Source organism: Mauremys mutica, chromosome 4 (assembly GCF_020497125.1).
Source record: "Mauremys mutica isolate MM-2020 ecotype Southern chromosome 4, ASM2049712v1, whole genome shotgun sequence".
NCBI lineage: Eukaryota > Metazoa > Chordata > Testudines > Geoemydidae > Mauremys > Mauremys mutica.
The window spans coordinates 98,699,379-98,724,758 of NC_059075.1; the positions used below are offsets into that span (position 1 = coordinate 98,699,379).

The following is a 25,380-nucleotide window of genomic DNA, read 5'->3' on the forward strand; positions in this document are numbered from 1 at the left end:
TTAAATATTAATCAGTAACAGAAGCAATTCCCAATTTACATTTTTTAAATAATATATTAAAATATCAGTTTAAAAAAAAAAGGTTTATGTGACCAAATATTAACTGCTAGGGTTCAGATTTTAAATTATTAGTATTTCAGTGAAAACACTGGATCTAAATATTGCCCGGCAGTATTTGCAACCCAAAAGAACAACGCACTGCACTGGTGAATAAGAACTAGAACATAAAATAGATTTGAAATCCATTATAAACAAAAGCAAAACTAACTAATCTGTTTTCCTTGTCCAATCTGAAAATGCAAAAAGTAAGCAAATCAGGTTAATTGGAAAAAGTAAATTATATTGTTAAAATTATTTCATTTTAATCATGTATGGTATTAATATTAACAAATGCGAGGGAATATTTTTGTTAAATATTATTTTTATCCTGACAGTGTCCCTTTAAAGTCTAAAATCAGTGTGTCCTTGGGAAAAGTATCTCTGAAATACACAGCTGGGTTTAAGTTTCTGTTTTTAAAATGCTGCTGATAATGAGCTATTTTATCTTCACCCACATGAAATAAGATTCTGTATATGCAACACAGTTATAAGTAACAGAACACACCTGACATCAAAATTAATCCAATCTTTTGAGCCAATAACTCACTAATTTTACATACTAAACTTGCTACCATCAGAAAAATAGCTATATGATAACCAATCTAATGGCTCAAAAAGGTGCCTCATTGGACAACTAATGCCCATGATTCTCTCTCATGTGTCATGTTTTTATTGTTTAGCTGAGGATTTCAATGTATCATTTCTCTAATAAACATGCAGACACCAACCTGAATTTAGATGAAATCACGGTCAAGTGACTAGAAATTTTCTGGGTGCCTTAACTAGAGACACCTCAAAGAGGCCTGATTTTTAGAATGGGTACTCAGCACTTTCTGAAAATCAGGTCTCATTCTGGGTTGGAGTATGCTGTGCTCTGGCTCTCTTCAGCTACTACATGTTTCTTTGGGAACCAAAGCCAACCTGTGCAAAGTTACAGTAGACCCCAAGTTGCTCTGTGTTGAGGCTGGGGCAGAGAATCAATTTTCTTCTTAACATAGTTGCCATTGGGGGCCACAGGTTAGACACCATACCCATAGACTATCTGAAAATATTGGTGCCAAGAAACTACCAGGCTTAGCACTCACAAAAGTTTACTACTACTAAGTATAACTAAAATTAATAAGGGGACTTTAGAAAGTGAAAAATAAATTGTTTTCAGCATTTTGCCTCTCAAGCAAGTTTGCTATTGGAAACCGGTTACTCTGCAAACACTGCTATGGCCTCCTCTCTGAAGAAATTCTGGTGATGAAATGGGAGACTATCATTCAGCTGACTGTACACTGCTACTAATGATCAAATAGAACTGTAGCATACTAATTTGTCCTTGATTGCTGAAACAGAGGCCCCATACCAGCACCCATGAAGTCCTGAACAGTAGAGTTTAGAGTGATGGATAACATGACTTAATCTAGGCTGTCTCCACTAAGTTACAGAATCAAATTTCTTTCTGTGAAGGAATTTTCATACCTTGGGGATAAAATTATTCAAGTTTTGGTTCCAGTTCTCCAACATCACTTTGGCATAGGAGATGTCAGCTTCCAGTGCCTTTGGTATGCAGACAACGTCCAGTTCTAAATCTTTATCTTCTCTGACTTGGCTTTCAAAGGAGTTTATAACCAGAATATTTGGAGGTCATCATCAAATATTAATTTTCCTGTGTTTCATGGGTGGAGTCACAAATTTCACTTTGTTAGGAAATTCTCCACCCCATCTAAATCATGTCCTTATTAGACAGGTGAGCAGGAATTACAGGGATCTTCTTTGATGTAGGAGGAAATACTTAATTGTTTTTTTTTAATTACTTTTTTTGTTTGTGACCTTTTAAAGTAAAGAAGCAACTCTGTTCTTTCCTTGTCTTATTCTGTTTCTTTACAAAAAGACCCTGTGAAGAGAAAGACCATCATCCCCACTTATGTTTAAGGGGTCAGAAGTCTGAATCTTTCATTGGGCCTAGCTTCAGAAATTGCACCCAAGTTTTCCCACTACCTTTAGAACCTCTGAGGGAAGACTTCCCTTTTGGAAAGATTTTTAAACTTTAAGTGGCACTAAGAACTCAATGAAACAGTCTTATTTTCAAAAGGAATAGAAATGTTATGTTGCTCCTTACAGGGTTGATTTGGATCAAGGCCTCCTTTGCTGCTCCCTTGCCCAAATCTGTGAGACAAGTGGGGGGCACTTGGTAGAAGAATGAAATGTTACCAAGAAGACGGAAGAGAGTGTCTGGAGGCATATACCCAGTATGTCTCCCTAAGGAAAAGAACAGCCACACTTCATCACCTTTTATGAGATAACTGGAAGCTGAAAAACTAGATGTAGATTTGCTTAACCCAAAGGTTCTCAAACTTCATTGCACCGCAACCCCCTTCTGACAACAAAATTTATTACACAACCTTAGGAGTGGGGACCGAAGCCTGAGCCTGCCTCAGGTAGGGGGGACAAAGTCCAAGCCCCACCACCCCAGGTGGGGGGACCAAAGCTGAAGCCCAAGGGCTACAGCCCCAGGCAGGGGGCTTGTAACCTGAGCCCCACAGCCCAGGGCTGAAGTCCTCAGGCTTCAGCTTTAGCCCTGGAAGGTGGGGCACCATGCTCCTGACTCTGGAGATTTTTAGTAAGCAGTGTCCATTGGTCCCCACACGCGCTGTTCTCTTTGTGCTCTGAACTGAGGGCATAAGGCTGGCACCTCTCCAGTTCCCTCTCCTACTACAAATCCAGGAATATCCGCAGCAGAGGGAAAGAAAGGCAGGTAATGGTATGCAAATAGGGACTATACATCTTAAAAACCCTCAAGAAACCTCCTTTTCTTCTTTGGGTGATGGTCCCTGTATGTATTCCACATGAGAGATGAGTAAGCAGTAGTCAAACTGGAAGTGTGTGCGAGGCCACAGAAGTGATGGCTGAGTGTAATATTGCAGTCTTCACAGCTAAATCTGTAGTTGAAGACTCGCCAAAGCATAATGTCTTGTGAAGGTGTGGAAGGAGCTTCAGATAATTGCCCTACATATCTCTAGTAGAGGTACATCTCTTACAGATAAAGAAGAGATTGCTTGCACTCTGGTGGAATGACCCTCACCCTCTCTGGGGGAGGTATGTGAGCTAGTTTCGTAGCAAAGAATAATGCAGCCAAAGATCCATTTAGAAAGACTCTGAGAATGTATATCTTGACCTCTCTGCTATGGTAACAAAAAGTCTAGGTGTCTTTCTGTGCTTCTGTAGATAAAAGGCCAGTGCTCGTTGGACAGCTAGAGAATGAAGCCATCTCTCCTCATCAAACACATGCAGTTTTAGAAAAAAAAAATTGGTAAGGAGATGGTTTGACTCATGTGAAATTCTGAAATTACTTTAGTGATGAATTTCAGGTGGGGGTGGGGAAAAAAAAAAGGCCTTTTCTTTATGAAAGATAGTATATGGTGGGTCTGCCATGAGTCCTTCCAGCTCAGTGCTCTTCTGGCTGATGTGATGGCGACTACAAAGGCAACTTTTATTGAGAGATGGGTCATGGTCCATGTGGCTAAAGGTTCAGGAGGAGATTTGGTGAGAGATGAAAGAATGAGGTTGAGGTCCCATTGAGGTCTTGGCTTCACCAATCATGGGAAGGATCTAAGAAGTCCCTTAAGGAATCTATTTGTCGTGGGATGAGTGAAGATGATACAGTCGCTGACAGGAAAATGAAAAGCACTGATTGCTGCTAAATGACCCCATAAGGAGCTAACAGGATAAGTAGATATTCTAGAATAGCAAGGATCGCAGTGCTAGGGAATTCTGCACAACTGGTAACTATGCCACAGAAAAGGTTACTTGATGTCTGATATATTGGTTCCAGAGGTTTACTGTCTCTACACACAGAGGAAGGGATATTGTTCCTCCCTGCTTGTTTATGTAGAAGACAGTTAACATACTGTCTGACATTATCTGGATATGTCATGACTGAATGAGTGGGAGGAAAGTGTTGCAGACCCAACAGACTACTGTTAATTCCAATAAACTGATATGCAACCTGGACTCCCGAGGGGTCCAGTTGCCTTGTGCAGTATGATTGTTCATATGACCTCCCTCATTTAAGAGGCAAGTATCTGTAATGATACTCACCTCAGGTGTAGGTGTGAGGAAAGGAGTCCCCACTTGAACTTCCTCCGGCTTTGTCCACCGGACAAGAGAGGCTAGAACCCTGGATGGAACTGTTAATTGGGACGGATATTGATTTTTTCTGGTGAGTAGATCGATATTTATCCCTCTGCTTCAGTCTGAGTTATTTTAGTTCAGTGGCAATGCTGACGCAAAAAACCAGGGCTATAAACTGGCCATCAGTAAGTTTAGGCTTGAATTTAGATGAAGGTTTTTAACAATCAGAGGAGTGAAGTGAAAGCCTTCCAAGGTGAGTAGAAGGGTTAAAAAACCTAACTGGCTTCAAGACTGAGCTTGATAAATGTATGGAGGTTATAGTATGATGAGACTGCCTACAATAGCATGTAGCTGATCTGCAACTGCTAGTAGCAAATATCTCCAGCTATAGAGAATTCTTTCCTAGGTGTCTGGCTGGTGGGTCTTGCCCACATGCTCAGAGTCTAACTGATCATCATATTTGGGGTCAGGAAGGAATTTTCCCCCAGGCGAGAGATCAGGTGGGGTTGGGGGGGGCCTGCCTTCCTCTACAGCATGGGGCACAGGTCACTTGCAGGTTTAAACTAGTGTAAATGGTGAATTCTCTGTAACAAAGTCTTTAAATCATGATTTGAGGACTTCAGTAACTCAGCCAGAGGTTATGGGTCTGTTACAGGAGTGGATGGGAGAGGTTCTATGGCCTGCAATGGGCAGGAGTTCGGTATAGATCAGGAGTTCCCAAACTGTGGGCCACAGCCCAAAGCTGGGCTGTGACACAGTCCTAGATGGCCTGCCATGGGCAGTGTTGGGGGGGCATTGTGTCCCCAAACTGTATACATTGGCGGAGTGGCAGCTGGTGATGGTGACTGAATGTAAATATTTTTTAAATCCTGTGAATTATTCTTCTATAAAAGGAGAAATGGAGCCTGCCATCTGCACAGGTTTGGCGTCAGATAACTCCTGATAGGCAGCCCAAGGACCTGGCTCAGAGCTAAATATTTGGCGCATGAGTGCTGAAACAATTTGTATAGTGGAGGTGCTGAGAGCCATTGAACAAAACTGTAGACCCTGTATATAGTGGAAACCACTTCAAGCCAGGGCATGCTGCAGTACCCCCTGCACCCCTAGTTCCAGCCCCTATGATTTGGCATGCTTCCAGCTGTTATGGGGCAGGTGAACACTTGCACTGTAAAGACTGTTGGGCATAGAAGAGACAGAGAAAATAAAAATCCAGCAGATCCAATTATATTGTACAGTGTTACATACCTGCATTTTTTTCTCTTGTTCATTTTCACCTATCATTCCTGAGCTACTAACACTTTCATTTCCATCAATAGACACCTGAAAATAATATGAAAGAAGAAAATTAAAATTATTTACCTGTTGCTTTTCTTCAGTGAATAATGCAAAACGGAAAGGACTCAGCTTCTGAGGGTGCACACTCATTCATAGCTCTGTTACTCCAGCATCTTGAAACATGACTACCATACGGTATATTAGCTCTTAAAAAATGTAAAATCCCACTAAAGTCACCCATGTTATAACAAAAGCCTTGTATAACTACCAAAGTGCTGAACTTCTTAAGGTTGTATTAAAATAAGGAGGGAGAGCAAGGACCAAATTTGTCCCTGATTTAACTATAGTGACTTCAAGAGCTAGTTCTGTCACCAATGACTTCAATGAAGTTAAATCAGGGATGAATTTGGTTCTAAATCTTTCTTATAAGCAAACAATTTCCATCATTGTTATGTGCATGGAGTTCCTGAAACTATTAGTAAAGGGGACATGATGGCAAATTTAAAACTACAGACCAGATCATGCCCTTAAATGGCCCCTTTGATCTCTTCCAACGGCACAAACCAGACAGCAAAGGATTCCTCCAATGTGGGAGAATCCACCATAACCATTTCTACACTATTCCCAAAGCTCCTGACACAAAAGCCATACCAGTACATGACCGGAATGCTACAACCTTTGGGGACCAGTGCAGATCTTTGCCCTTGCTTAGCTGTGCTAAACACAACTCAGTCTGGGATAGATTTCATTCTAAGAAAGAAACTTTAAGAACAGTTAAACTACCAGTATAATTTAATATTACACACCCACACACAAAAATATGTTAAAAGAACATTAAGGTTGTACTCAAAGTTAGGAAATGCCAGTATTAAGGTTGCTTGCTCTACTGTCTCTTTGCCAGTGCAGTACAAGTACCAATGGTTATCATCCAGGAGCTGGGACACTGGAAGACTGAAAACATAAGAAAACTGCTGCTCCTACAATTAGTTTGTCCCTCATGTTTTAGTCTTCTGCATAATGTGATGTTTTATCTAAGCAGAATCTCTGAACTGCTATGCTCCATTGCAGCATCTGTGCATAAATGTCAGCTTTTCATTTTTCTGATTAAAAAGCATCTCTTCAAAGGACCTCCTGCCAAACTCAGTAGCTGTCTAGTTACCTCTCTTTCTTTAGTGCCTCATATCATGCCACCATCATCAATCTATACACTGGATCTTTCCATTTTGCCTCAAAAAAGGATCACCAACACTACTTTTTCCTCATCATCACTTTTTCTGAAGAGAGTCATTTTACTCCTCCCCACTTTCAAATGATTGTCCTGTCAATTTTTTTTGAGGGGGGGGTGCGGGGGAAGGGAGAGTAATCTTCTCTTACCTTTTCGATCACCTCTCAAGTCAGCCTGGCTTTCAACCAGTTCATTCTACAATGTGCCCTACTTCAGGGGTCAATGTCTACTTCTGATACTGACAATGGATCCCTCATTCTTCTTATCCTGTTTGAGATCAGTACCATTTTTAATACCATCAATACTCTATCCTTCTTGAGTGCTTTGAGTAAAAAGGTGGTGTCTCAATACTCCCCTTTTTGCTTTGAATCCTACTTTCTATCTACTCTTCCTTCATTTCTGGTGGAGGCTGTTCGCCTTGCCCTCATCCTTAACAGATAGTTAAATTGATGGTCCATTTCCCCATATAATGACATAGTCAGGGACATTTCACTGGAACCTTCAACTCTGGACAAAACTCTCATGATGACAACAGCCAGCTCTGCATCTCCTTCAGCTCACTCTCCAATTGTCCTATTTCCCATCAAACCGCCTGCCTAGATTCTGACCAATACAGATTACATCTTGATTTCTTGTACCAAATATACTTCTTTGCTCTCTTCCATATCTCTGTTATCACTCTGCTTAACTTACCCTCAATGACAGAAAAACTGAATCGTCCTTCATCTCATGCTGTCTCTTCCATTCCATAAATCACTTGTCTGTAAAGATGCCTCAACATCATCTCTGGAACTTTAGCAGACTTCATCCTTACCCTAACCCTTCCAACAGCAAGCTCATGACTTTATCTCGTCTCAACCACTGCAATTCGTTTTTCTATAGTCCTCCTACATCCAATGCTTTGCAAACTTCAGGGAGTTCCTACTCTCCATTACCTTCACTGGTTTCCAAACCACCTTTTAAATTATTCAAAATCACCCTTATGATTTTCCATATATTTGCTTCTACTATACCCCTCTGATTTTCTATCCACTTACACATTTGCTATCTCACTCTGCACCTTCAGTATTTAACTTCCTGATCCCTACACCTGCAACTCGACACAGTTTGAATTTACATCTTTTATTTGTGAGGCCTTGTCTATTAGGAATTCATCCTTTTTCATCTTCCAAGCTTCTGAATAATTTCTCTAATTAATTCTCATCATATATCTTAGTTTACAAGATCTTGTGTAAAAATGTATTGTGATGCTATGTATTAAAGAAATTATGTACAGATAAAATGTACTATAATGTACCTTGGCTGCATACTGCTCCAAAGCACTGATGGTATCTGGATCAATTGTAGCATCTCCCGTATGCAGGCCTGCTACTGTGCCATCAGCTTGAATAGCTAAGATGGTATCTGACTGTGGCATTTGAACAGTATGGTGAATGTAAGCAGTGGTTCCATCTTCCAGCTGGACTGCCTGTAATGCACTCTGGTCATAACTGTCTAAGAAATAATATTAAAAACACTGTTAAGACAGGGAATAAATATCAGAGTCTGCATTTCTCCAATATAAAGGCATCACGTATGTGAAATTATCAATACATACTAAAATGCTACTGATGAATACAATAGTTTAGAAAATTGCTATCAATACCACAGGTTGAATTTGTTGTAAATGATTACTTACCCCAAAACACTTCTATTTCTGCATTACAAAAATTACAGCATTACAATTAGCCTAGCTCTTACTTACAAAGTATTACACCATATATTTTGAAATTTCTACTCTCTAGTGATCAATTAATTGTTGACACTGTCTGTTTTAGGATTTGTTTATCAGCTTCCTGTACACTAAGAACGCAAGCATCCTTTCAACTGCTAAAGCAATGTTTTGCCATTACTTTAAAATTACATAAAGGTTTAAACACTTTGCATATGGCATTGTTTACAGAAACGAGTACTCTGTGGGAAACTAATAAGCAACCACAACAATAATTTCAATATTAAGCTCATATAAAGATGTAGGGCTTCAAATATTTACCCAACATCTACTAGCCGGAGAAGTCTTCCAATCAGGTGCAAACACCTGTGCTGTCACTTCCCTCTAAGCCATTGTAACACACAGTCCCATTGGGGATTCACTACACTGTTTAGTCAGCAACTCTTGTTATGCCTGACATACTCACTACACCTAACATTGCTGTGATGATATATACCCAAACATCATCATGTAATACATCATTGGAAAACTAATAAACTCACTGGATTATTAATATTCTTGTGTGATGTAAAGAGTTATAAATATGTGCTAGAATTATGTTCTTAAAAGGCATTTGGCAACCAATGAATAACTACTGTCTACCTTAGACAAAGGAATGTGTATTTGCTTGTCTGACCAGCCTGGTCACCAGGCAGAGACAATGAAGGCACATTTATATAAAAGATTTAAAAAAGCCATTAAATTAACGAGAGTGGGAGAAACTATAAAGACAGCAGGGTCTGAACCTCAAATATAAGCAGTTGAATCAGCTGATTGTCTACAATATTACTGTATTAAAAAATGTATTGAGTAAGAGGTTTTATGAAAGCCTGTGACAAACTGGTGTTTAATATCAATGTAAAATGTATGCATTAACACTATATAATGAATTATAGATATGTGACGTTGCACCCCATAATGCTTTATAGAAATATGCATATGAGTGTAAATATGACATAACTGGAATATGTTTTATGCTAGATAGGCTATGTAACATGTCTCTGCAAAGGTTATGATCTACTGGATATATTCATCCTATTTACATGCATGTATCATTTTTGTATTCAAAGTTAAATACATAGCCAATATTCATGTTTGATTTTAAGTAGCCTCAGTGAAGCAGTTGGTCAGCTTCTTGAGAAAAGACTATTCTCAGTAAGTGCCCAATCAAGAAACACTTAAGCTAACAATGAACTTTGAGAGACATCAATCCACATCTGAGCTTTCCTGGGAATGTGACATTGGCCTGTAAAATTCTGAGTAATGCACGGACATGTGACTTGTCCATGTGACTCCAAAACTCCATCTTGCAGCTGGATTCTGCAGAGGAGAGGAGAAGGGGTTTCCACCCACAAGAGAAAGTCTATTTAAGCGCCTGAAAACCCCTCCATTTTGTCTTCAGCTGGCTCAAGAGATAGCCTCTCCACCCCAAAGGATACCTGAAAGAAACTGGAACGAAGGACAGTAACTACAGGGGTGTGAGTGTTTGCTGGACCCAGACTAGAAGGAGGCTAGTCTGTAAAAGAGGCTTATTGGAACATCTCTGAGGGTGAGATTTACCTGCATTTAGTTTTTTACTCTATTAGGCTTAGACTTGTGTGTTTTATTTTATTTTGCTTGGTAATTCACTTTGTTCTGTCTGTTATTACTTAGAACCACTTAAATCCTACTTTTTGTTTTTAATAAAATCACTTTTTAGTTATTAATTAACCCAGAGTAAGTATTAATACGGGGGGGGGGCGGGGAAGGAGGAGAACAGCTGTGCATCTCTCTCTATCAGTATTATAGAGGGCGAACAATTTATGAGCTTATCCTGGGATTTATTTGGGGTTTGGACCCCATTGGGAGCTGGGTACTTGAGTGTTGGAGACAGGAACACTTCTTAAGCTGTTTTCAGTTAAGCCTGCAGCTTGTAGGGGACATGGTTCAAATCTGAATCTGTGTTTGCAGCAAGCAAACATGTCCGTCTCAAACAAGGTAAGGTACTGAAGTCCCAAGCTGCCAGGGAAAACGGGCTCAGAGGTAGTCACAGTACATCAGGTGGCAGTCCCAAGGGGGTTTCTGTGACCCAATCTGTCACAAGATACTCACTGTTCTTATGCTTTAAAAGTCTGTGACCACACACAGGGAGAAAGAGGTTTTCTCCCAGCCAGGAGGGAAGGCAACTACCTATTTGTCTCCAATGTAAATTAAGCAGTGTGGAATAAAAACAATGGAAGCCCAATTTCCATATAAATCAGCACGGGGAGGGAGACTGCACCCCTGGAAAGCCTTCCTGCTTTGTGAAGCAGGGCCAATGAAATTTGGGAAGATAGCATGGTGTCTAAATCCCAGCAGGACTTACTTTCCAAAGAATACATTTCAAAGGTTTACTGGACTATAAAAAGAAAGGGGGAAAAGAACCCCATAGCGGTCCATCACTTAGCGGATTCAAGGTGCCTGAGCTCTTGATATCACAGAATCCTGAGTCCTTCAACCAAGAGGGCTGAAGTCTCTGGGAACTGAATATTGGTGACAAACCTGCTTAGGCAAGGATTAAAAGTTAACTTTAGCAAGTACCGGTCTCTGACGTGTATTTTTACTTTTGTTTGTTTGTAACCATTTCTGTCTTTATTCCTTATACTTGATATCACTTAAACCTATGACTTTTTGTTTAATAAGCTTCTTTGACTTTTACTTTAAATCCATTCTATGCTGTGACTGAAATAAGAGAGTTTGTTAAACTGCAGTGAAATTAATGAACTGCTGTTTATTCTCTCTTTGCAGCAGCAACAAACTTAACTTCTGTGAGTGTTCCAGAAGAGAGCTGGACACTGCAGGGAGATGTCTCAGGGAAATTCAGGAGTTGGGGTTCACTGTTACTTGTAAGGCAAAGTTTGGACTGGTAGAGTCCTGAGGAGTTTGCTGGCAAAGCAGACAAGCTGGTGTGGCAGGGGAATTGTCACACAGCTTAGCAGTAGCAAAACTCTCACTTGCTGAGGCTGAGGGTATGGCTACACTTACGGTTTGCAGCGCTGGTCATCCAGCTGTGTAGGAGCAGCGCTGGTGTGTGGCCACACTCACAGCTACCAGCGCTGGTGTGTGGCCACATTTGCAGCATTAGCAGCGCTGTTGGGAGTGATGCATTATGGGCAGCTATCCCAGCATTCAAGTGGCCGCAACGTGCTTTTCAAAAGAGGGGGGTGGAGTGGGGTCTAGTGTGACAGGGAGCGGGGGGAGAGAGAGAGTGGATTTTTGGAGCCAACACTGTGTGTTTAGCTTCCTGCCTTGAAAAATCAGAACATTTTTCCGACCCCTTAGTCTTAACTCTTAATTGCAAACAGCCTGCAGCCAACACGACTCCCCGCTGTTTCATTCGCTCCCTGCCTGCCTCTCATTTGATTGTTTACAGCCAGGTACAGATGATCACAGCAAACAGGAGCTCTGTTTGTTTTTTAGATAAGCAGCAACGGCAACGGAGCTCCGCGGAGCTTGTTCATAACAAAACAAAGAGAGTAATTTATAAAAGCATTCTGGGATATATCCTTATACCCTGGAGGCCAATCACAGCGCTGGTGTGTGGCCACACTTGATGACCAGCGCTGCAGCACCAGCGCTGGAATTCTTATTCCCCATGCTGAGTGAGGTGTACGGCCAGCGCTGCAGCCAGGGAGTTGCAGCGCTGGAAGTGCCCTGCAGGTGTGGCCACTTACTAATTGCAGCGCTGGTGGAGGCTTTCCAGCGCTGCAAATCGCCAGTGTAGCCATACCCTTAGAAGGGTAACTCAGTGACTCACAAGTCTGGGAGCCTCAGCAGATTATCATACAGGGAGACGGTTTTGGGTAAATTTAGGACTGGGAGGGTGTTTGGGTCACTGCAAAAATAACTAGGTGGTGACCTGGATGCTTGTAAGGCTGGCTATTGGTGTCAGGGCTGTGAGCCATAGGAGCATAGCACTGAAAGCACTCAGAGTTGCAAGGCAGGTTGTGTCACAACCTCTCATTGGTCTGGGTAAAATGTCACACCCACACTGCAATTTAAAGGTATAAAAGAACGGTATACTATGTATTATATGTAAATCACACAGATAACTAACTTTCACAGATTCAGGGTTTTTAGTAGCAAAGTGAAACTAGCAAGACTCTGGTAAATTTTCACTCTGGTGTATCTTGGGAAAGCCATAAGCAATAGCAGAGGCACAGCTATCTTTTTATGTGCACACTCAAGAAGCCAGCAAAACATCAGTTTATAGTCAGTCCATATTTTTTTCTTCACAACCATAAAATCTAGAAATAGAAACTCTCCTGTGTCAGATTTGGAAAGTATTCTGATACAGGAAGGAACGACTTCTAATGTGATAATGAAGGAGAGGAAAAATTTTATATTGTCCAAGTCCTTTGGTGAAGTACACCAGTACTGGTACGACATTATTTTTCCCTTCTTTCAAAGGCCAATCTAAAGTTGAATTTAAAATAAAATAAATGTGCATACTTGACTGTCAACTATGGAGTTCTTTGTGTGTTACATTGATAGGTCTTCCAAAAAGTATCAAATCTCAATCACAGGGTATTTAAAATATCCCTAGAGCTCAAGAATTTAATTCAAGAGATGCCTGCTTTTTTCTGGTTTCCTTTTTTCATTTCCAGATCCAGTTTTTCCTGAAATTAATACAAAGGTTTAAATTCTCTAGAAGTAGCATGCCTGTTTCTTTGTTAAGATTCCAGGATAGGACACAGAAATGTCCAGCAATCTTCTGATCCAGTCATTTACTACTACATTCTGAATGGGGAAATCGAACCACTCTCAACTCAGCTATATCTAGATGTTCCTATTTAAATGCACCAAGTCATTTACAATAAGAATACTTGTAAATATGGTCATAATCTAAACATATTGTCAGAAGTGATACTCTAGAAGATAAATTACAATTAAAATGTTTCATAATATAATGAATCACACTTCAAAATGCAGTTTACCTTTTGAGGCGTGATGAATAAATGCAGTAGTTCCATCTTCCAGCTGAACTGCCTGTCCATCTTCCAGTCGCAGACTGTCCCCTGTTGGGGGGAGGGAGAAGGAAGAGAAGCATAACTTTAGGCATCACCAATCATAAATGTATTTGATTTAATGTTTTAACAGATTAGTAACAGTATGCACTAAAAATATTAACCTTCAAAGAAATATTAGACATCTGAAATTATTGTAACAATGTTTTATTGATTCTAACAATACCAGGTTATATCAGTGCAGTCAATATTTTAAAACATATTCATGGATGTAATACACTTACTACTTTTTGGCATGGATACATGTTGAACATAGGCAGCAGAGCCATCTTCTAGTTGAATCACCTGGCCATCCATTAATTTACCATCTGGAACACATTATATTTATGTAAAGTATCCTATATGACACGTCACATTTTAAACCATACCACTGAAACACTCTGGAATAAAGTATTTCATAGAACAAAAATACAGTTTAACAAGTATTAACCACAGTATTAGGACATGTAAAGTGCTTTGAGATCCTGGGATAAAAACACTAAATAAAGGGCAAAGTGTTGTTATTACAAACATACCAAGTTTAGAAAACTAAACTTTTCAGGCTTTTCAATATGTAGGATGTCACTGTTTAGTATGAAACTTTAAAGAAAGCCCATTTCTTTTTCAGTTGACTTCCCTGTTCTGTAGTTAGTATTGGTTTTTGTACTGGTACTAGTATAAGTAGTAAATATTTAATTTATAGTAGGGCTCAAAGACCCCAGTTGGGATCAAATCCCCATCGTACTGGGTGCTAATGAATACTCTGAAGCACCTGGCATTAGCCACTGTCGGAAGACAGGATACTGGGCTAGATGGACCTTTGGTCTGACCCAGTATGGCTGTTCTTATGTACAGTGAAGAATTATTGATTTTTAGTCAGGCACATACCTTTAGAATTGTGCTGTATGTAAGCAGTGGAGCCATCAGCAAGCGTAACTGCCTGCAAACTTACACCTTCCATGTTTTCTAAATTGTCACCATCTATTGGGGAAAGAAGTTTATTTACAGTATTGCCAACTTCATACGCTCTAAAATTGTGAGCCAAGCCCCAAAAAATCATAAGATTGACTTAAAAGCTTTTTATTAGCCTTTTGATTTTGAACCTTTGGGATACACTGAGGTCACATTAAGTTTTTATCCATAAGCATGAGAACCAAAATGTTTTATTTTAAATAAAAGCTGAAATTCTCATGTAATAAAATGGCTTGAAAACTCGGGCTTTAAGAAGAACATCTAACATCGAAGACACAGTAAAATCATGAGAAACGGCAGTATTACATGTACGTAATGTTAATCATTGTTCTGTGCACCATTTTGAATAAAATATAGTAATTAGGCAAAAAGTTTTATACTTTTATAAATATTAAGCATGGCCCAAAAAGCATCAACATGTTAATATCAATCTTAAAACACACAGACTCAGTTTTACAGAAAGAATGGTAATTCCATATTATATGTAAATGATGTACAAAATAATCTAAAATCGTAATGCTATATTTTAATTTGATTGGAATCAAATTTTATACCGCAAATGCAATTATTATTTTAATTAAGCAATAATTTCATTTCAGAATTAAATTAAATTTCAGATTAATCAAATACACTATCGAAAACCAATTTGGTTTTTTTTTTAAAATTTTCTCCATTTGCAATACATAACATCACTCCAAAGTTTAAAAGTTCAACAGGGTACATAATCTGCTTTTTCTGAATGTAAAACTGCATGATGATGTGGAGATACTTTAACCTGAATGCTCACCTTGCACAGCTACTGCTTCTGTCAAACAGAGAGTTACATGCTGAGCCTCCATCCCTCCTCCAGAAAACTCAGTCATTCCCTGAGAGTCTCGATTTATCTGGGCTAATAACATGGCTTATCTGGAAACAAATAGCAAGTTTACAAAACATAAAGACTCAGAACCATAAGGAGTGACATCAAGAAATTTTATGTGAAATTTTATTCCATTTTCTGGATGACGCACAAATCCTAGAGGTTAAAAACAATCCTACTTTAACCAGAATTTTACTTAGTGTGTACGGATATTTTGTCTTACCTACCTCACAGAGATGGTACAAATATTTATTAGTTTCAGGAAAGTGCTTAAAAGATGAAAAAAGTGCTATATGAAATGGCCAACTATTATTTTCATGAACTTTATCACAGAGTAATTGCTAGATTTTAGGTGGGTCTGACTCTATTTATACTTCAATTAAACTTTAGGAATTATATCACAAATTAAGGCTTACTAAGCTATAAAAAGTATTTGGGCCAGTTTACACTGTACTATAATTTCTTTTCAGACTTAAAAACAACAACTTTAACAAATCACACATGGCCATATGGAGAACCCCTTGTGAGTCCTATTAAAAAGTCAATTGGACTACCCATGCAAGTAACTGCAAGTAACTGCTCAACAGTAAGACTAAGCCCTGGTCTACACTACGAGTTTAGGTCGAATTTAGCAGCCTTAACCCTGCACCCGTCCACATGATGAAGCCATTTTTGTCCACTTAAAGGGTGCTTAAAATCTATTTTTGTACTCCTCCCCGACGAGGAAATTAGCGCTGAAATCGGCATTGCTGGGTCAAATTTTGGATAGCGTGGACACAATTTGACGGTATTGGCCTTCGGGAGCTATCCCAGAGTGCTCCATTGTGACCGCTCTGGACACCACTTTCAATTCAGATGCACTGGCCAGGTACACAGGAAAAGCCCCAGGAACTTTTGAATTTCATTTCCTGTTTGGTCAGCGTGGCAAACTGATCAGCACAGGTGACCATGCAGATCTCATCAGCAGAGGTGACCATGGAGTCCCAGAATCGCGAAAGAGCTCCAGCCTGGACCGAATGGGAGGTACTGGATCTGATCGCTGTATGGGGAGACGAATCTGTGCTATCCGAACTCCATTCCAAAAGACAACATGCCAAAATATTTGAAAAAATCTCCTAGGACATGAAGGATAGAGGCTATAACAGGGACCTGCAGCAGTGCCGCATGAAACTTAAGGAGCTGAGGCAAGCCTACCAAAAAACTAAAGAGGCAAACAGCTGCTCCGGGTCAGAACCCCAGCATGCCGCTTCTATGATGACCTCCATGCAATTCTAGGGGGTGCCCCCACCACTACCCCACCCCTGTTCCTGGACTCCTGCAAGGGGGGAGTCTCTGGGATGAGGATTTTGGGGACGAGGATGATATGAGGAGGAGAAGGTTGAAGATAGCACACAGCAAGCAAGCGGAGAAACCGTTCTCCCTGACAGCAGGAACCGTTTATCACCCTGGAGCCAATATACTCCCAACCCTCCCAAGGCGGGCTCCTGGACCTTGAATGTGGAGAAGAGACTTCTGTGAGTGTACCTTTGTAAATATAATACATGATTTAAAAGCAAGCGTGTTTAATAATAAATTTGCCCTGAAGAATTAAAGAAACCAAAAGACTGTGGCTTACGATGGCTGCCTGCAAGCCGAATTCTGTTGCCCAGCCCTGTGTGTGTGATCTCACACACCAAACCGGCAGGCCCTCAATATAAGAGGCAAAATGTGACCTTGTACTCTAAAATGTGTCTTTTTAAATACTACTCTCCCTTTTATTTCCCCCTACCACAGCTGCAAATGTTTCAACACTCCCCCTATCATCTCTGTCCCAAAGGCTAACACAGATAAGGTGGTGAAAAAAAACACACTCGTGATGAAATGTTCTCAAGCTCATGCAGTCCTCCCGCACTGAAAGAGCCCAGCAAAATGTGTGGAGGCAGACAATGTCAGAGTCCAGGAAAGCACAAAATGAATGTGAGGACAGGAGGGACGCACGAGAGGACAGATGGCTGGAGCAAGAGGAAAGGTGGCAGCAGCATGATGAGAGGAGGCAGGAGGCAATGCTGAGGCTACTGGAGAATCAAACTGATATATTCCGGCATATGGCTGAGCTGCAGGAAAGGCAGCAGGAGCACAGACCACCGCTTCAGCCCCTGTGTAACCGACCACCCTCCTCCCCAAGTTCCATAGCCTCCTCACCCAGACGCCCAAGAATGCGGGGAAGAGGGGCTCCGGGCACCCAACCACTCCACCCCAGAAGATTGCCCAAGCAACAGAAGGCTGGCATTCAATAAGTTGTGAAGTGCAGTGAGGCCTTCCCTCCTCCCCCACCCCATCTGGGCTACCTTGGGAGTTATCTCCCTATTTGTGTATCTAATTAATAAAGAATGCATGAATTTGAAACAACAATGACTTTATTGCCTCTGCAAGCAGTGATCGAAGGGGGGAGGGGAGGGCGGTTGTTTTACAGGGAAGTAGAGTGAACCATGGGGGTGGGTTTTCATCAAGGAGAAACAAACAGAACTGTCACACCGTAGCCTGGCCAGTCATGAAACTGGTTTTCAAAGCTTCTCTGATGCGCAGCACGCCCTGCTGTGCTCTTCTAATCACCCTGGTGTCTGGCTGCGTGTAATTAGCGGCCAGGCGATTTGCCTCAACCTCCCACCCCGCTATAAACGTCTCCCCCTTACTCTCACAGAAATTGTGGAGCACACAGCAAGCAGTAATAACAATGGGAATATTGGTTTCGCTGAGGTCTAACCGAGTCAGTAAACTGCGCCAGTGCACTTTTAAATGTCCAATTGCACATTCTACCACCATTCTGCACTTACTCAGCCTATAGTTGAACAGCTCCTGACTACTGTCGAGGGTGCTTGTGTATGGCTTCATGAGCCATGGCATTAAGGAGTAGGCTGGGTCCCCAAGGATAACTATAGCATTTCAACATCCCCAACGGTTATTTTCTGGTCTGGAAAGTAAGTCCCTTCCTGCAGCCATTCAGACAGACCAGAGTTCCTGAAGAAGTGAGCGTCATGTACCTTTCTTGGCCATCCCACATTGATGTTGTCCCTTGTGATCCACCAGTGCTTGCAGCACCATTGAAAAGTACCCCTTGCGGTTTATGTACTGGCTGCCTTGGTGCTCTGGTCCCAAGATAGGGATATGTGTTCTGTCTATCGCCCCTCCACAGTTAGGGAATCCCATTGCAGCAAAGCCATCCACTATAACCTGCACATTTCCCAGAGTCACTACCCTTGATAGCAGCAGCTCAGTGATTGCGTTGGCTACTTGGATCACAGCAGCCCCCACAGTAGATTTGCCCACTCTAAATTGATTCCCGACTGACCGGTAGCTGTCTGGCGTTGCAAGCTTCCACAGGGCTATCGCCACTCGCTTCTCAACTGTGAGGGCTGCTCTCATCTTGGTATTCTTGCGCTTCAGGGCAGGGGAAAGCAAGTCACAAAGTTCCATGAAAGTGCCCTTACGCATGCAAAAGTTTTGCAGCCACTGAGTGTGGTCCCACCAGTCTGTGCTTGTTTCCTGGGCCCAGAACTGGCGTTCCACGGCATGAATCTGCCCCATTAGCACCATGATGTCCACATTGCCAGGGCCCGTGCTTTGAGAGAAGTCTGTGTCCATGTCCTCATCACTCTCATCACTGCGTTGCCGTCACCTCCTCACCTGCTTTTGCAGGTTCTGGTTCTGCATATACTGCAGGATAATGTGCAAGATGTTTACAACGGTGATAACTGCTGCGGTGATCTGAGCGGGCTCCATGCTTGCGGTGGTATGGAGGAGAGCAGAGATCCAGCGGAAGCGGCGGATGACGGAATAGATATTTATAGAGAGATGCCACAAGAATACATATTTATAAAGAACCACGAGAGGACCTGCGAGGTGGATTCATGAGAGCACAGTTGCAGTGGAAACAGGAGTCTATGACAGCCAACATGGAGAAATTCGCTATCGATCGAGACAGGAGAACAGAGTAGCAGCGGAAGCGGTGGATGACGGAATAGATATTTATAGAGAGATGCTACAAGAATAGGTATTTATAGAGAACAACGAGCGGACCTGCGAGGTGGATTCATGAGAGCAGGAGAGCAGAGTTGCAGCGGAAGCGGGAGCCCATGACAGCCAACATGGAGAAATTCGCTATCGATCGAGACAGGAGAGCAGAATAGCAGCGGAAGCAGTGGTTGGAATGCCAGTTTTTTCGACCTATTGCACCGTCTGCGGCCAGAGCAGGACAGCAGAGTGGCAGCGGTGGTTGGAATGCCAGTTTTTCCGACCTATTGCACCATTTGTAGCCAGAGCTGGAGAGCTGAGTGGCAGCGGCAGCTGGAATGCCAGTTTTTCTGACCTATTGCACTGTCTGCAGCCAGAGCAGGAGAGCAGAGTGGCAGCAGAAGCAGTTGTTCGATGGTTAGCAGTCCTACTGCACCATCAGCTGAAAGCAATACGGCACCCGCACGGAAAAAAGGTGCAAAATGATTGTCTGCCATTGCTTTAATTGCGGGGGGGGGGGGGGGGAGCGGCTGACGACATGCACCCAAAACCACCACAACAATGTTTTTGCCCCATCAGGCATTGCGAGCTCAACCCAGAATTCCAATGGGCAGCGGAGACTGCGGGAACTGTGGGATAGCTACCCACCATGCAACACTTCGGAAGTCGATGCTAGCCTCAGTACTGTGGACGCACACCGCCAACTTAATGCGCTTAGTAGGGACACACACAATCGACTGGCCTGCTGAGTGACCATGGACAAGTCACTTTCCCCCCCTCACTTCAATTTCCCCATTTGTAAAATAGAGATAGTGATACTGACTTCCTTTGTAAAGAGCTTTGAGATTTAAAGATGAAAAGTGCCATCTAAAAGTTAATTAAATTAATTATTATTAATGATGATGGTCTAAATTCTTAGCACTTGCACAGTGCTTTACATAATGACTGGAGAACACTCTGAGTAACTAATTAATTTTCAAGGCACCTCTCTCAAATAGGTTGCTAAGTAACTATCACCATTCTACAGATGGGAGGACAGAAGCAAGGAAGTTACTTATCTTGCCCATGACTACATTCTGAATCTGGCAAGGATTAGAATGAAGGAGGTCCTGGCCATCAGCCCAGTGCTCAGTTCACTGGATTGTGTTGCCTCTCTTATATTCATACAATACATCCTTCAAAAGGCCTGCTGTAGCTGAAAACTGGAAAGTTGCTAATATGGTATTTGTCTTTTTAAAAAAAAGGCAAGGGAGATCATGAGAATACAGCAGGATTACAGAATGGAACACTTAAATAAGAAGTATAGCCTGACAGGGTCAAATCATCATGCCTGTTGTATGATAAAACATCTGCTTTTATCTGCAGAAAAAAAATAAATTTCAGTGATCTAGTCACAATTATTTACTTGAATTTTCAAAATATTCAAAATATTTTATAAAGTCTCTCCACAAGAGGACAAAGGGAAAAACTACAGTGGATTAAAAAAAATTAAAAACAAAGAGTCAGTGAACTTCTGACAACTCAGTGCAGACTGAGGTTGACAGCAAGGGTAACCTAATGGTTGTTACAGAAGCCACCACTGTTTAATATACTCAGTTAGACACAAGAACCCTAAGTGAAAAGAACGCTATTAGGCTTGCGAAGTCAAGCACTCAAAAGTTAGAAAATGCCAGAGTTAGGGTCATCTCTGCATCCTTAATTCAGGTTCCTTGTGCCTATGTATTATTATAATGTTCTAATTACATAATCATGTATTATTGTTTCCATAGGACCCCTGCCTCATGCATTGCCCGGGATGGGCAGTATTCAATTGAAGAGTAGCTATTCAATATTTTGGTTTATCCACATTTTTTAATGTGTGGCCTTTAAGCCTTATTTACTACATACTACGCTCAGAAGACAGAATTAACTTCCTCATGGGCTTTTTTATGGCATTCTTCACTTAGTAACAGGGTACCTCTACACAGAAAACAATAAAACCCTGATTCCATGCATCTGAAGAAGTGAGGTTTTTTTACCCATGAAAGCTTATGCCCAAATAAATCTGTTAGTCTTTAAGTCCTTGTTGTTTTAATAAAACACAGCGACAGCAGTGAGTCTCAGAGCCCAGGTCAGCTGACTCAAGCTCCCTAGGCTCATGCGGTGGGGCTAAAAATAGCAATATAGATATTTGGGCTCAATTTGGAGTCTAAGCTCCAAGATGCTCCTTCCCCACTGGGTTTCAGAGCCCAGTCTCCAGCCTTGGCCCAAAAAACTACACTGCTTTTTTTAGCTCCAAGTGAGTCAGTGGAACCCGGCTCTGAGACTCACTACTGTGGATTTATTTGGTTTTTTTATTTTGCTGTGTAGATGTATTCATAACACCCCCATCAGGAGTGTACTACAGATGGGGAACTGTCTCAGGCCAAAAGCATCCAGTAATTGTGGGCATCCAAACAGATTTCTAGCATCTGATTTTTCAGAGTACTTAGCATTAGATAGTACCTTATTTGGCCAAATCAGTGGGAGCTGTGCTTTCAACTACAGCTGTGAGTGCTCAGCATTTCTGCAAATTAGACCCCAGGTCTCAAGCTGGGAACCCAGAAAATGAGGATGACACAATTAGTGACCACGTTTGAAAAGTTTGGTTTAAGTCATCTGACTAGCATTGCACCAAGAACTCTGAGGCAGAGGCAGGGATAAAATCCAATTATTCAGGGCAGCATTGACTTGCCAGGGCCTTAACCATGAGACCATCTTTTCTCTTCCTGCAACTCCCTGCCTCATTCATTACATTCCTTCCAATTTCTGAAACAAATAAGACAGGAGGCCTAAAGTCAACAGTCTTCTTCACTGTATAACTCTGACATCCCTAGAATACGATCTGTCCTCGGCACTGAATGAGTCAAAAAATAGTACACTAGAACCTCAGCGTTATGAACACTTCAGACTTACGAACAATCTCCATTCCTGACATGTCTGTAAGTCTGAACAAAACGTTATGGTTGTTTACAACTGAACATTGACTTAAACAGCTTTGAAACTTTACTATGCAGAAGAAAAATGTGGCTTTTAACCATCTTAATTTAAATGAAACAAGCACAGAAAGTTTCCTTACCTTGTCAAATCTTTTTTTTACTAGTTTATGTTTAACACAGTACTGTATTAGCCTTTTTTTGTCTCTGCTGCTGTCTGATTGCATACTTCTGGTTCAAATGAGGCATGTGGTTGACCAGTCAGTTCATAAACTCTTGTGTTCTACTGTATGGGATCATGTAATTAAAGACTATCATAATGCATATGCACAAGTAGGCCAAATTAAGGTAGCAAAGGCAACCTTAATTCTGGCATTTTGTAAAGTTTGTTTGCTGGACTTCGTAACTTTAATAATGTTCTTTTAACATAGCTCTGTGTGTGTAATTTGCTAGGTTTCTAAAAAGCAAGTTAGAAAAAAACCCAAAAACCCCAGAAATTTCATCATGTGGCATCATACTGACCCCCACAATTCATGAGCAGGGCTGGAATCTTCAGATTCTCCACACAGACCTCTGCTACTCGAGCCAGCTGATAACAGTAGTAGATTATCATTCTCTGTGTGGACCAACACTAGAGACAGATGAAATGTACAGTTTCCCAGTGGGTTTCACAGATATTTGCTGACAGTCGAGAAATGGGGAGACTGAGGAATCTTAGGTACCATTCCACACTCTGGAGGAAAGTGTGTTCTAGTGGACACGGGCTCATTTCCCGCAATCTTCAGACTTTCTGCCCAGTCCCCTCCAGCCCATCCCAGTCCTGTTTTTTCTCTTGGCTCCCTGTCACGGTCACAGACTCCCTGTCTAGACACTCCCACTCTTCAGGCTTCTCATCCTAGTCTCCCCCTCTGGGTTCTCTGTCTGAGTCCTCATCTTCCCTCACAACTCTCAGTCCCAATCGCCAGCTACCAGCTCTTTGCCTGAACTGTCTCTTCCCCACCCCAATAGCTCCTAACTAGTCTCCTTCACTCGGTTCCTCATCCAACCTCATTCACCTCATCCCCTCCTTGTATCAGTTTCTTTGCCTGGCCAATGCCAGTTCTCCCCACCACACGCACCCCAGGTCCTTGTCAGATCTGTCTCTCTTCTCCCCCTACCTCTGCTCCCCCTCACTGGTTCCTCCTCCAACCAGTCCCAGTCTCCTCTCCTTACCCCAGCGCCTCATCCAATCTCAGTGTTGTCCCCATCATGCCATCAGATATCCATTTCCCCCCATCCATTTACTCTCACTGGCACCCAGTCCTAGTCTTCCCTGATCCAGTGCCCTGCTCAACTCCAGCCCAGAGCCTGTGAGAGAAGCCATTACAGAGAAAGCCTTTCTCCGACTTTAGCTTTGGGCTAAAGCACACTTAGTCACTGTCATTGCTATGAATGTGCAGTCCAGTCACACGTAGCCGTGAGGGAATGGACCATGCTCAGATGCTCTGTGAGGGTGACACATAGGCAGTCTGGTCAGTTCTAGAAGCTAAGAGGCTTGAACATGCACAATGAGAACAAAATCTTCAGAGATTTTTGTTGTTAAACTCTAGCGAGTCTCTACTGAGTGTTTGAGCTGAATTTTCCAAAGGCTTATAACTTCGCCAAATTTGAGCTTATTTTTACAGCAAAAGACATGTTCCTCACACAAAGGCAACCCCTTCCAAATTTCAAGCCCCTGTTATGCTGCACGCTACTTGATCATTTTAAAGAAAAGTCCTCACAAAATTTTTAATAGGGGCAAAACAATGTATTTTTCCCTTCTTTCATTCTTGGAAACAGTTGACCCATTTTGTCTGAAATTTTCCCAAAAAATTCAGCCTGAGACACCTTACATGGAAAATGCTGGTTAAAGTTTGGCTAAGCAACTGAAAACACGATCTTATAATACAATGTGTCTGGAAACCTTAACAAGAGGCAGTAAAACTAGCCTATAATGATTTGGAGGCGGACCTGGCCAATGAATGAGTAAAGTCTGCTGCTGGCACTGTGGGGGGTTCAGTGTAGAAAACCTACAGAGAAATGTAAAATCCAAATGGACTTTAAACACTGGCAACTGATAGACAAAATTTACCTTCCATAAATGTAGAGCAATGAACATTTTATTAAAAAAAAAGAAGCTTTGAACTTGCATTAAGTTGGAGGAAAGAATTATTGGATTTATCATGAATAATGGAGAGTGCAGCAGCAGTCAAATAAGATGCCTATGTAACATGCTTATGTACTCAAACAAGCAGCAGAATATTTTGGGTTCTTTTCCTTTAGTTGGAGAAGGGATGAAATGTTTAAATCAGATGGTTCTATGGGAGCTGGAAGCAGCAGCTGGCATTAGGAGTGTCAGCTGAGCACTGGGCAGCAGAGATCAAGAGTAGCAGCTGGAATTTAGGCAGTTGAGAGCAGGGGCAGCTCTAGCTTTTTTGCCGCCCCAACACGGCAGGCAGGCTGCCTTCGGCGGCTTGCCTGCGGGAGGTCCGCTGGTCCCACGGCTTTGGCGTACCCACCGCCAAATTGCCGCCAAATCCACGGGACCAGCAGACCTCCTGCAGGCAAGCCACCAAAGGCTGCCTGACTGCCGCCCTCGCAGGGACCGGCAGGGCGCCCCTCGTGGCTTGCCGCCCCAGGCACGCGTTTGGAGTGCTGGTGCCTGGAGCCGCCACTGGTTGGGAGCAACCGTGTTAGTTAGAAAATGGACATTAGGGAATGGGAGTGGCAATTGGGTTATGAGCACCTAGGAAATCAGCAGCTAGGAATGTGGCTGGAGGGAGGTAGGCAGTTGAGAACTGGACAAATGGGAATGACAGCTGGCAAAGAGACAGTTGGGAATGGGAAGGTCAGTTGAGAAATGGGAAGCTGGAATTTGGCATCTACTGTTGCCATAGGGAGGTTAGACAAAGATAATTGAAAAAAGGGTAATGACAATAGCAGGATCCCCACATAGAGAGGGGAAACAAGGCAGTCACTGAGGAGAAGCTAACAAGTAAAATTTGTAATAACAGCAATGTCGGGGAAGGAAAAGTGAGCTGATGAGAGAGCAAGAGGAAACTAAAAGACCAAAGAAAAACTGAGGGTAGAGGGGG

General features: G+C 42.0%; 1 protein-coding gene across 2 annotated transcripts in view; it reads right to left on the minus strand.

The window, feature by feature from the left end:
• ZNF143 (zinc finger protein 143) overlaps positions 1–25,380 on the minus strand; it is an 84,267-nt gene that overhangs the window by 49,105 nt on the left and 9,782 nt on the right. For both annotated transcript variants that reach the window (XM_045016401.1, XM_045016402.1), the window contains exons 2-7: positions 15,252–15,370; positions 14,381–14,473; positions 13,738–13,821; positions 13,424–13,504; positions 8,016–8,212; positions 5,464–5,538 (exon numbers count right to left, since the gene is read on the minus strand). In XM_045016401.1, the coding sequence (XP_044872336.1) occupies positions 5,464–5,538; positions 8,016–8,212; positions 13,424–13,504; positions 13,738–13,821; positions 14,381–14,473; positions 15,252–15,363 (642 nt within the window). In that variant the 5' untranslated portion in view covers positions 15,364–15,370. The remainder of the gene's footprint in view (positions 1–5,463; positions 5,539–8,015; positions 8,213–13,423; positions 13,505–13,737; positions 13,822–14,380; positions 14,474–15,251; positions 15,371–25,380) is intronic.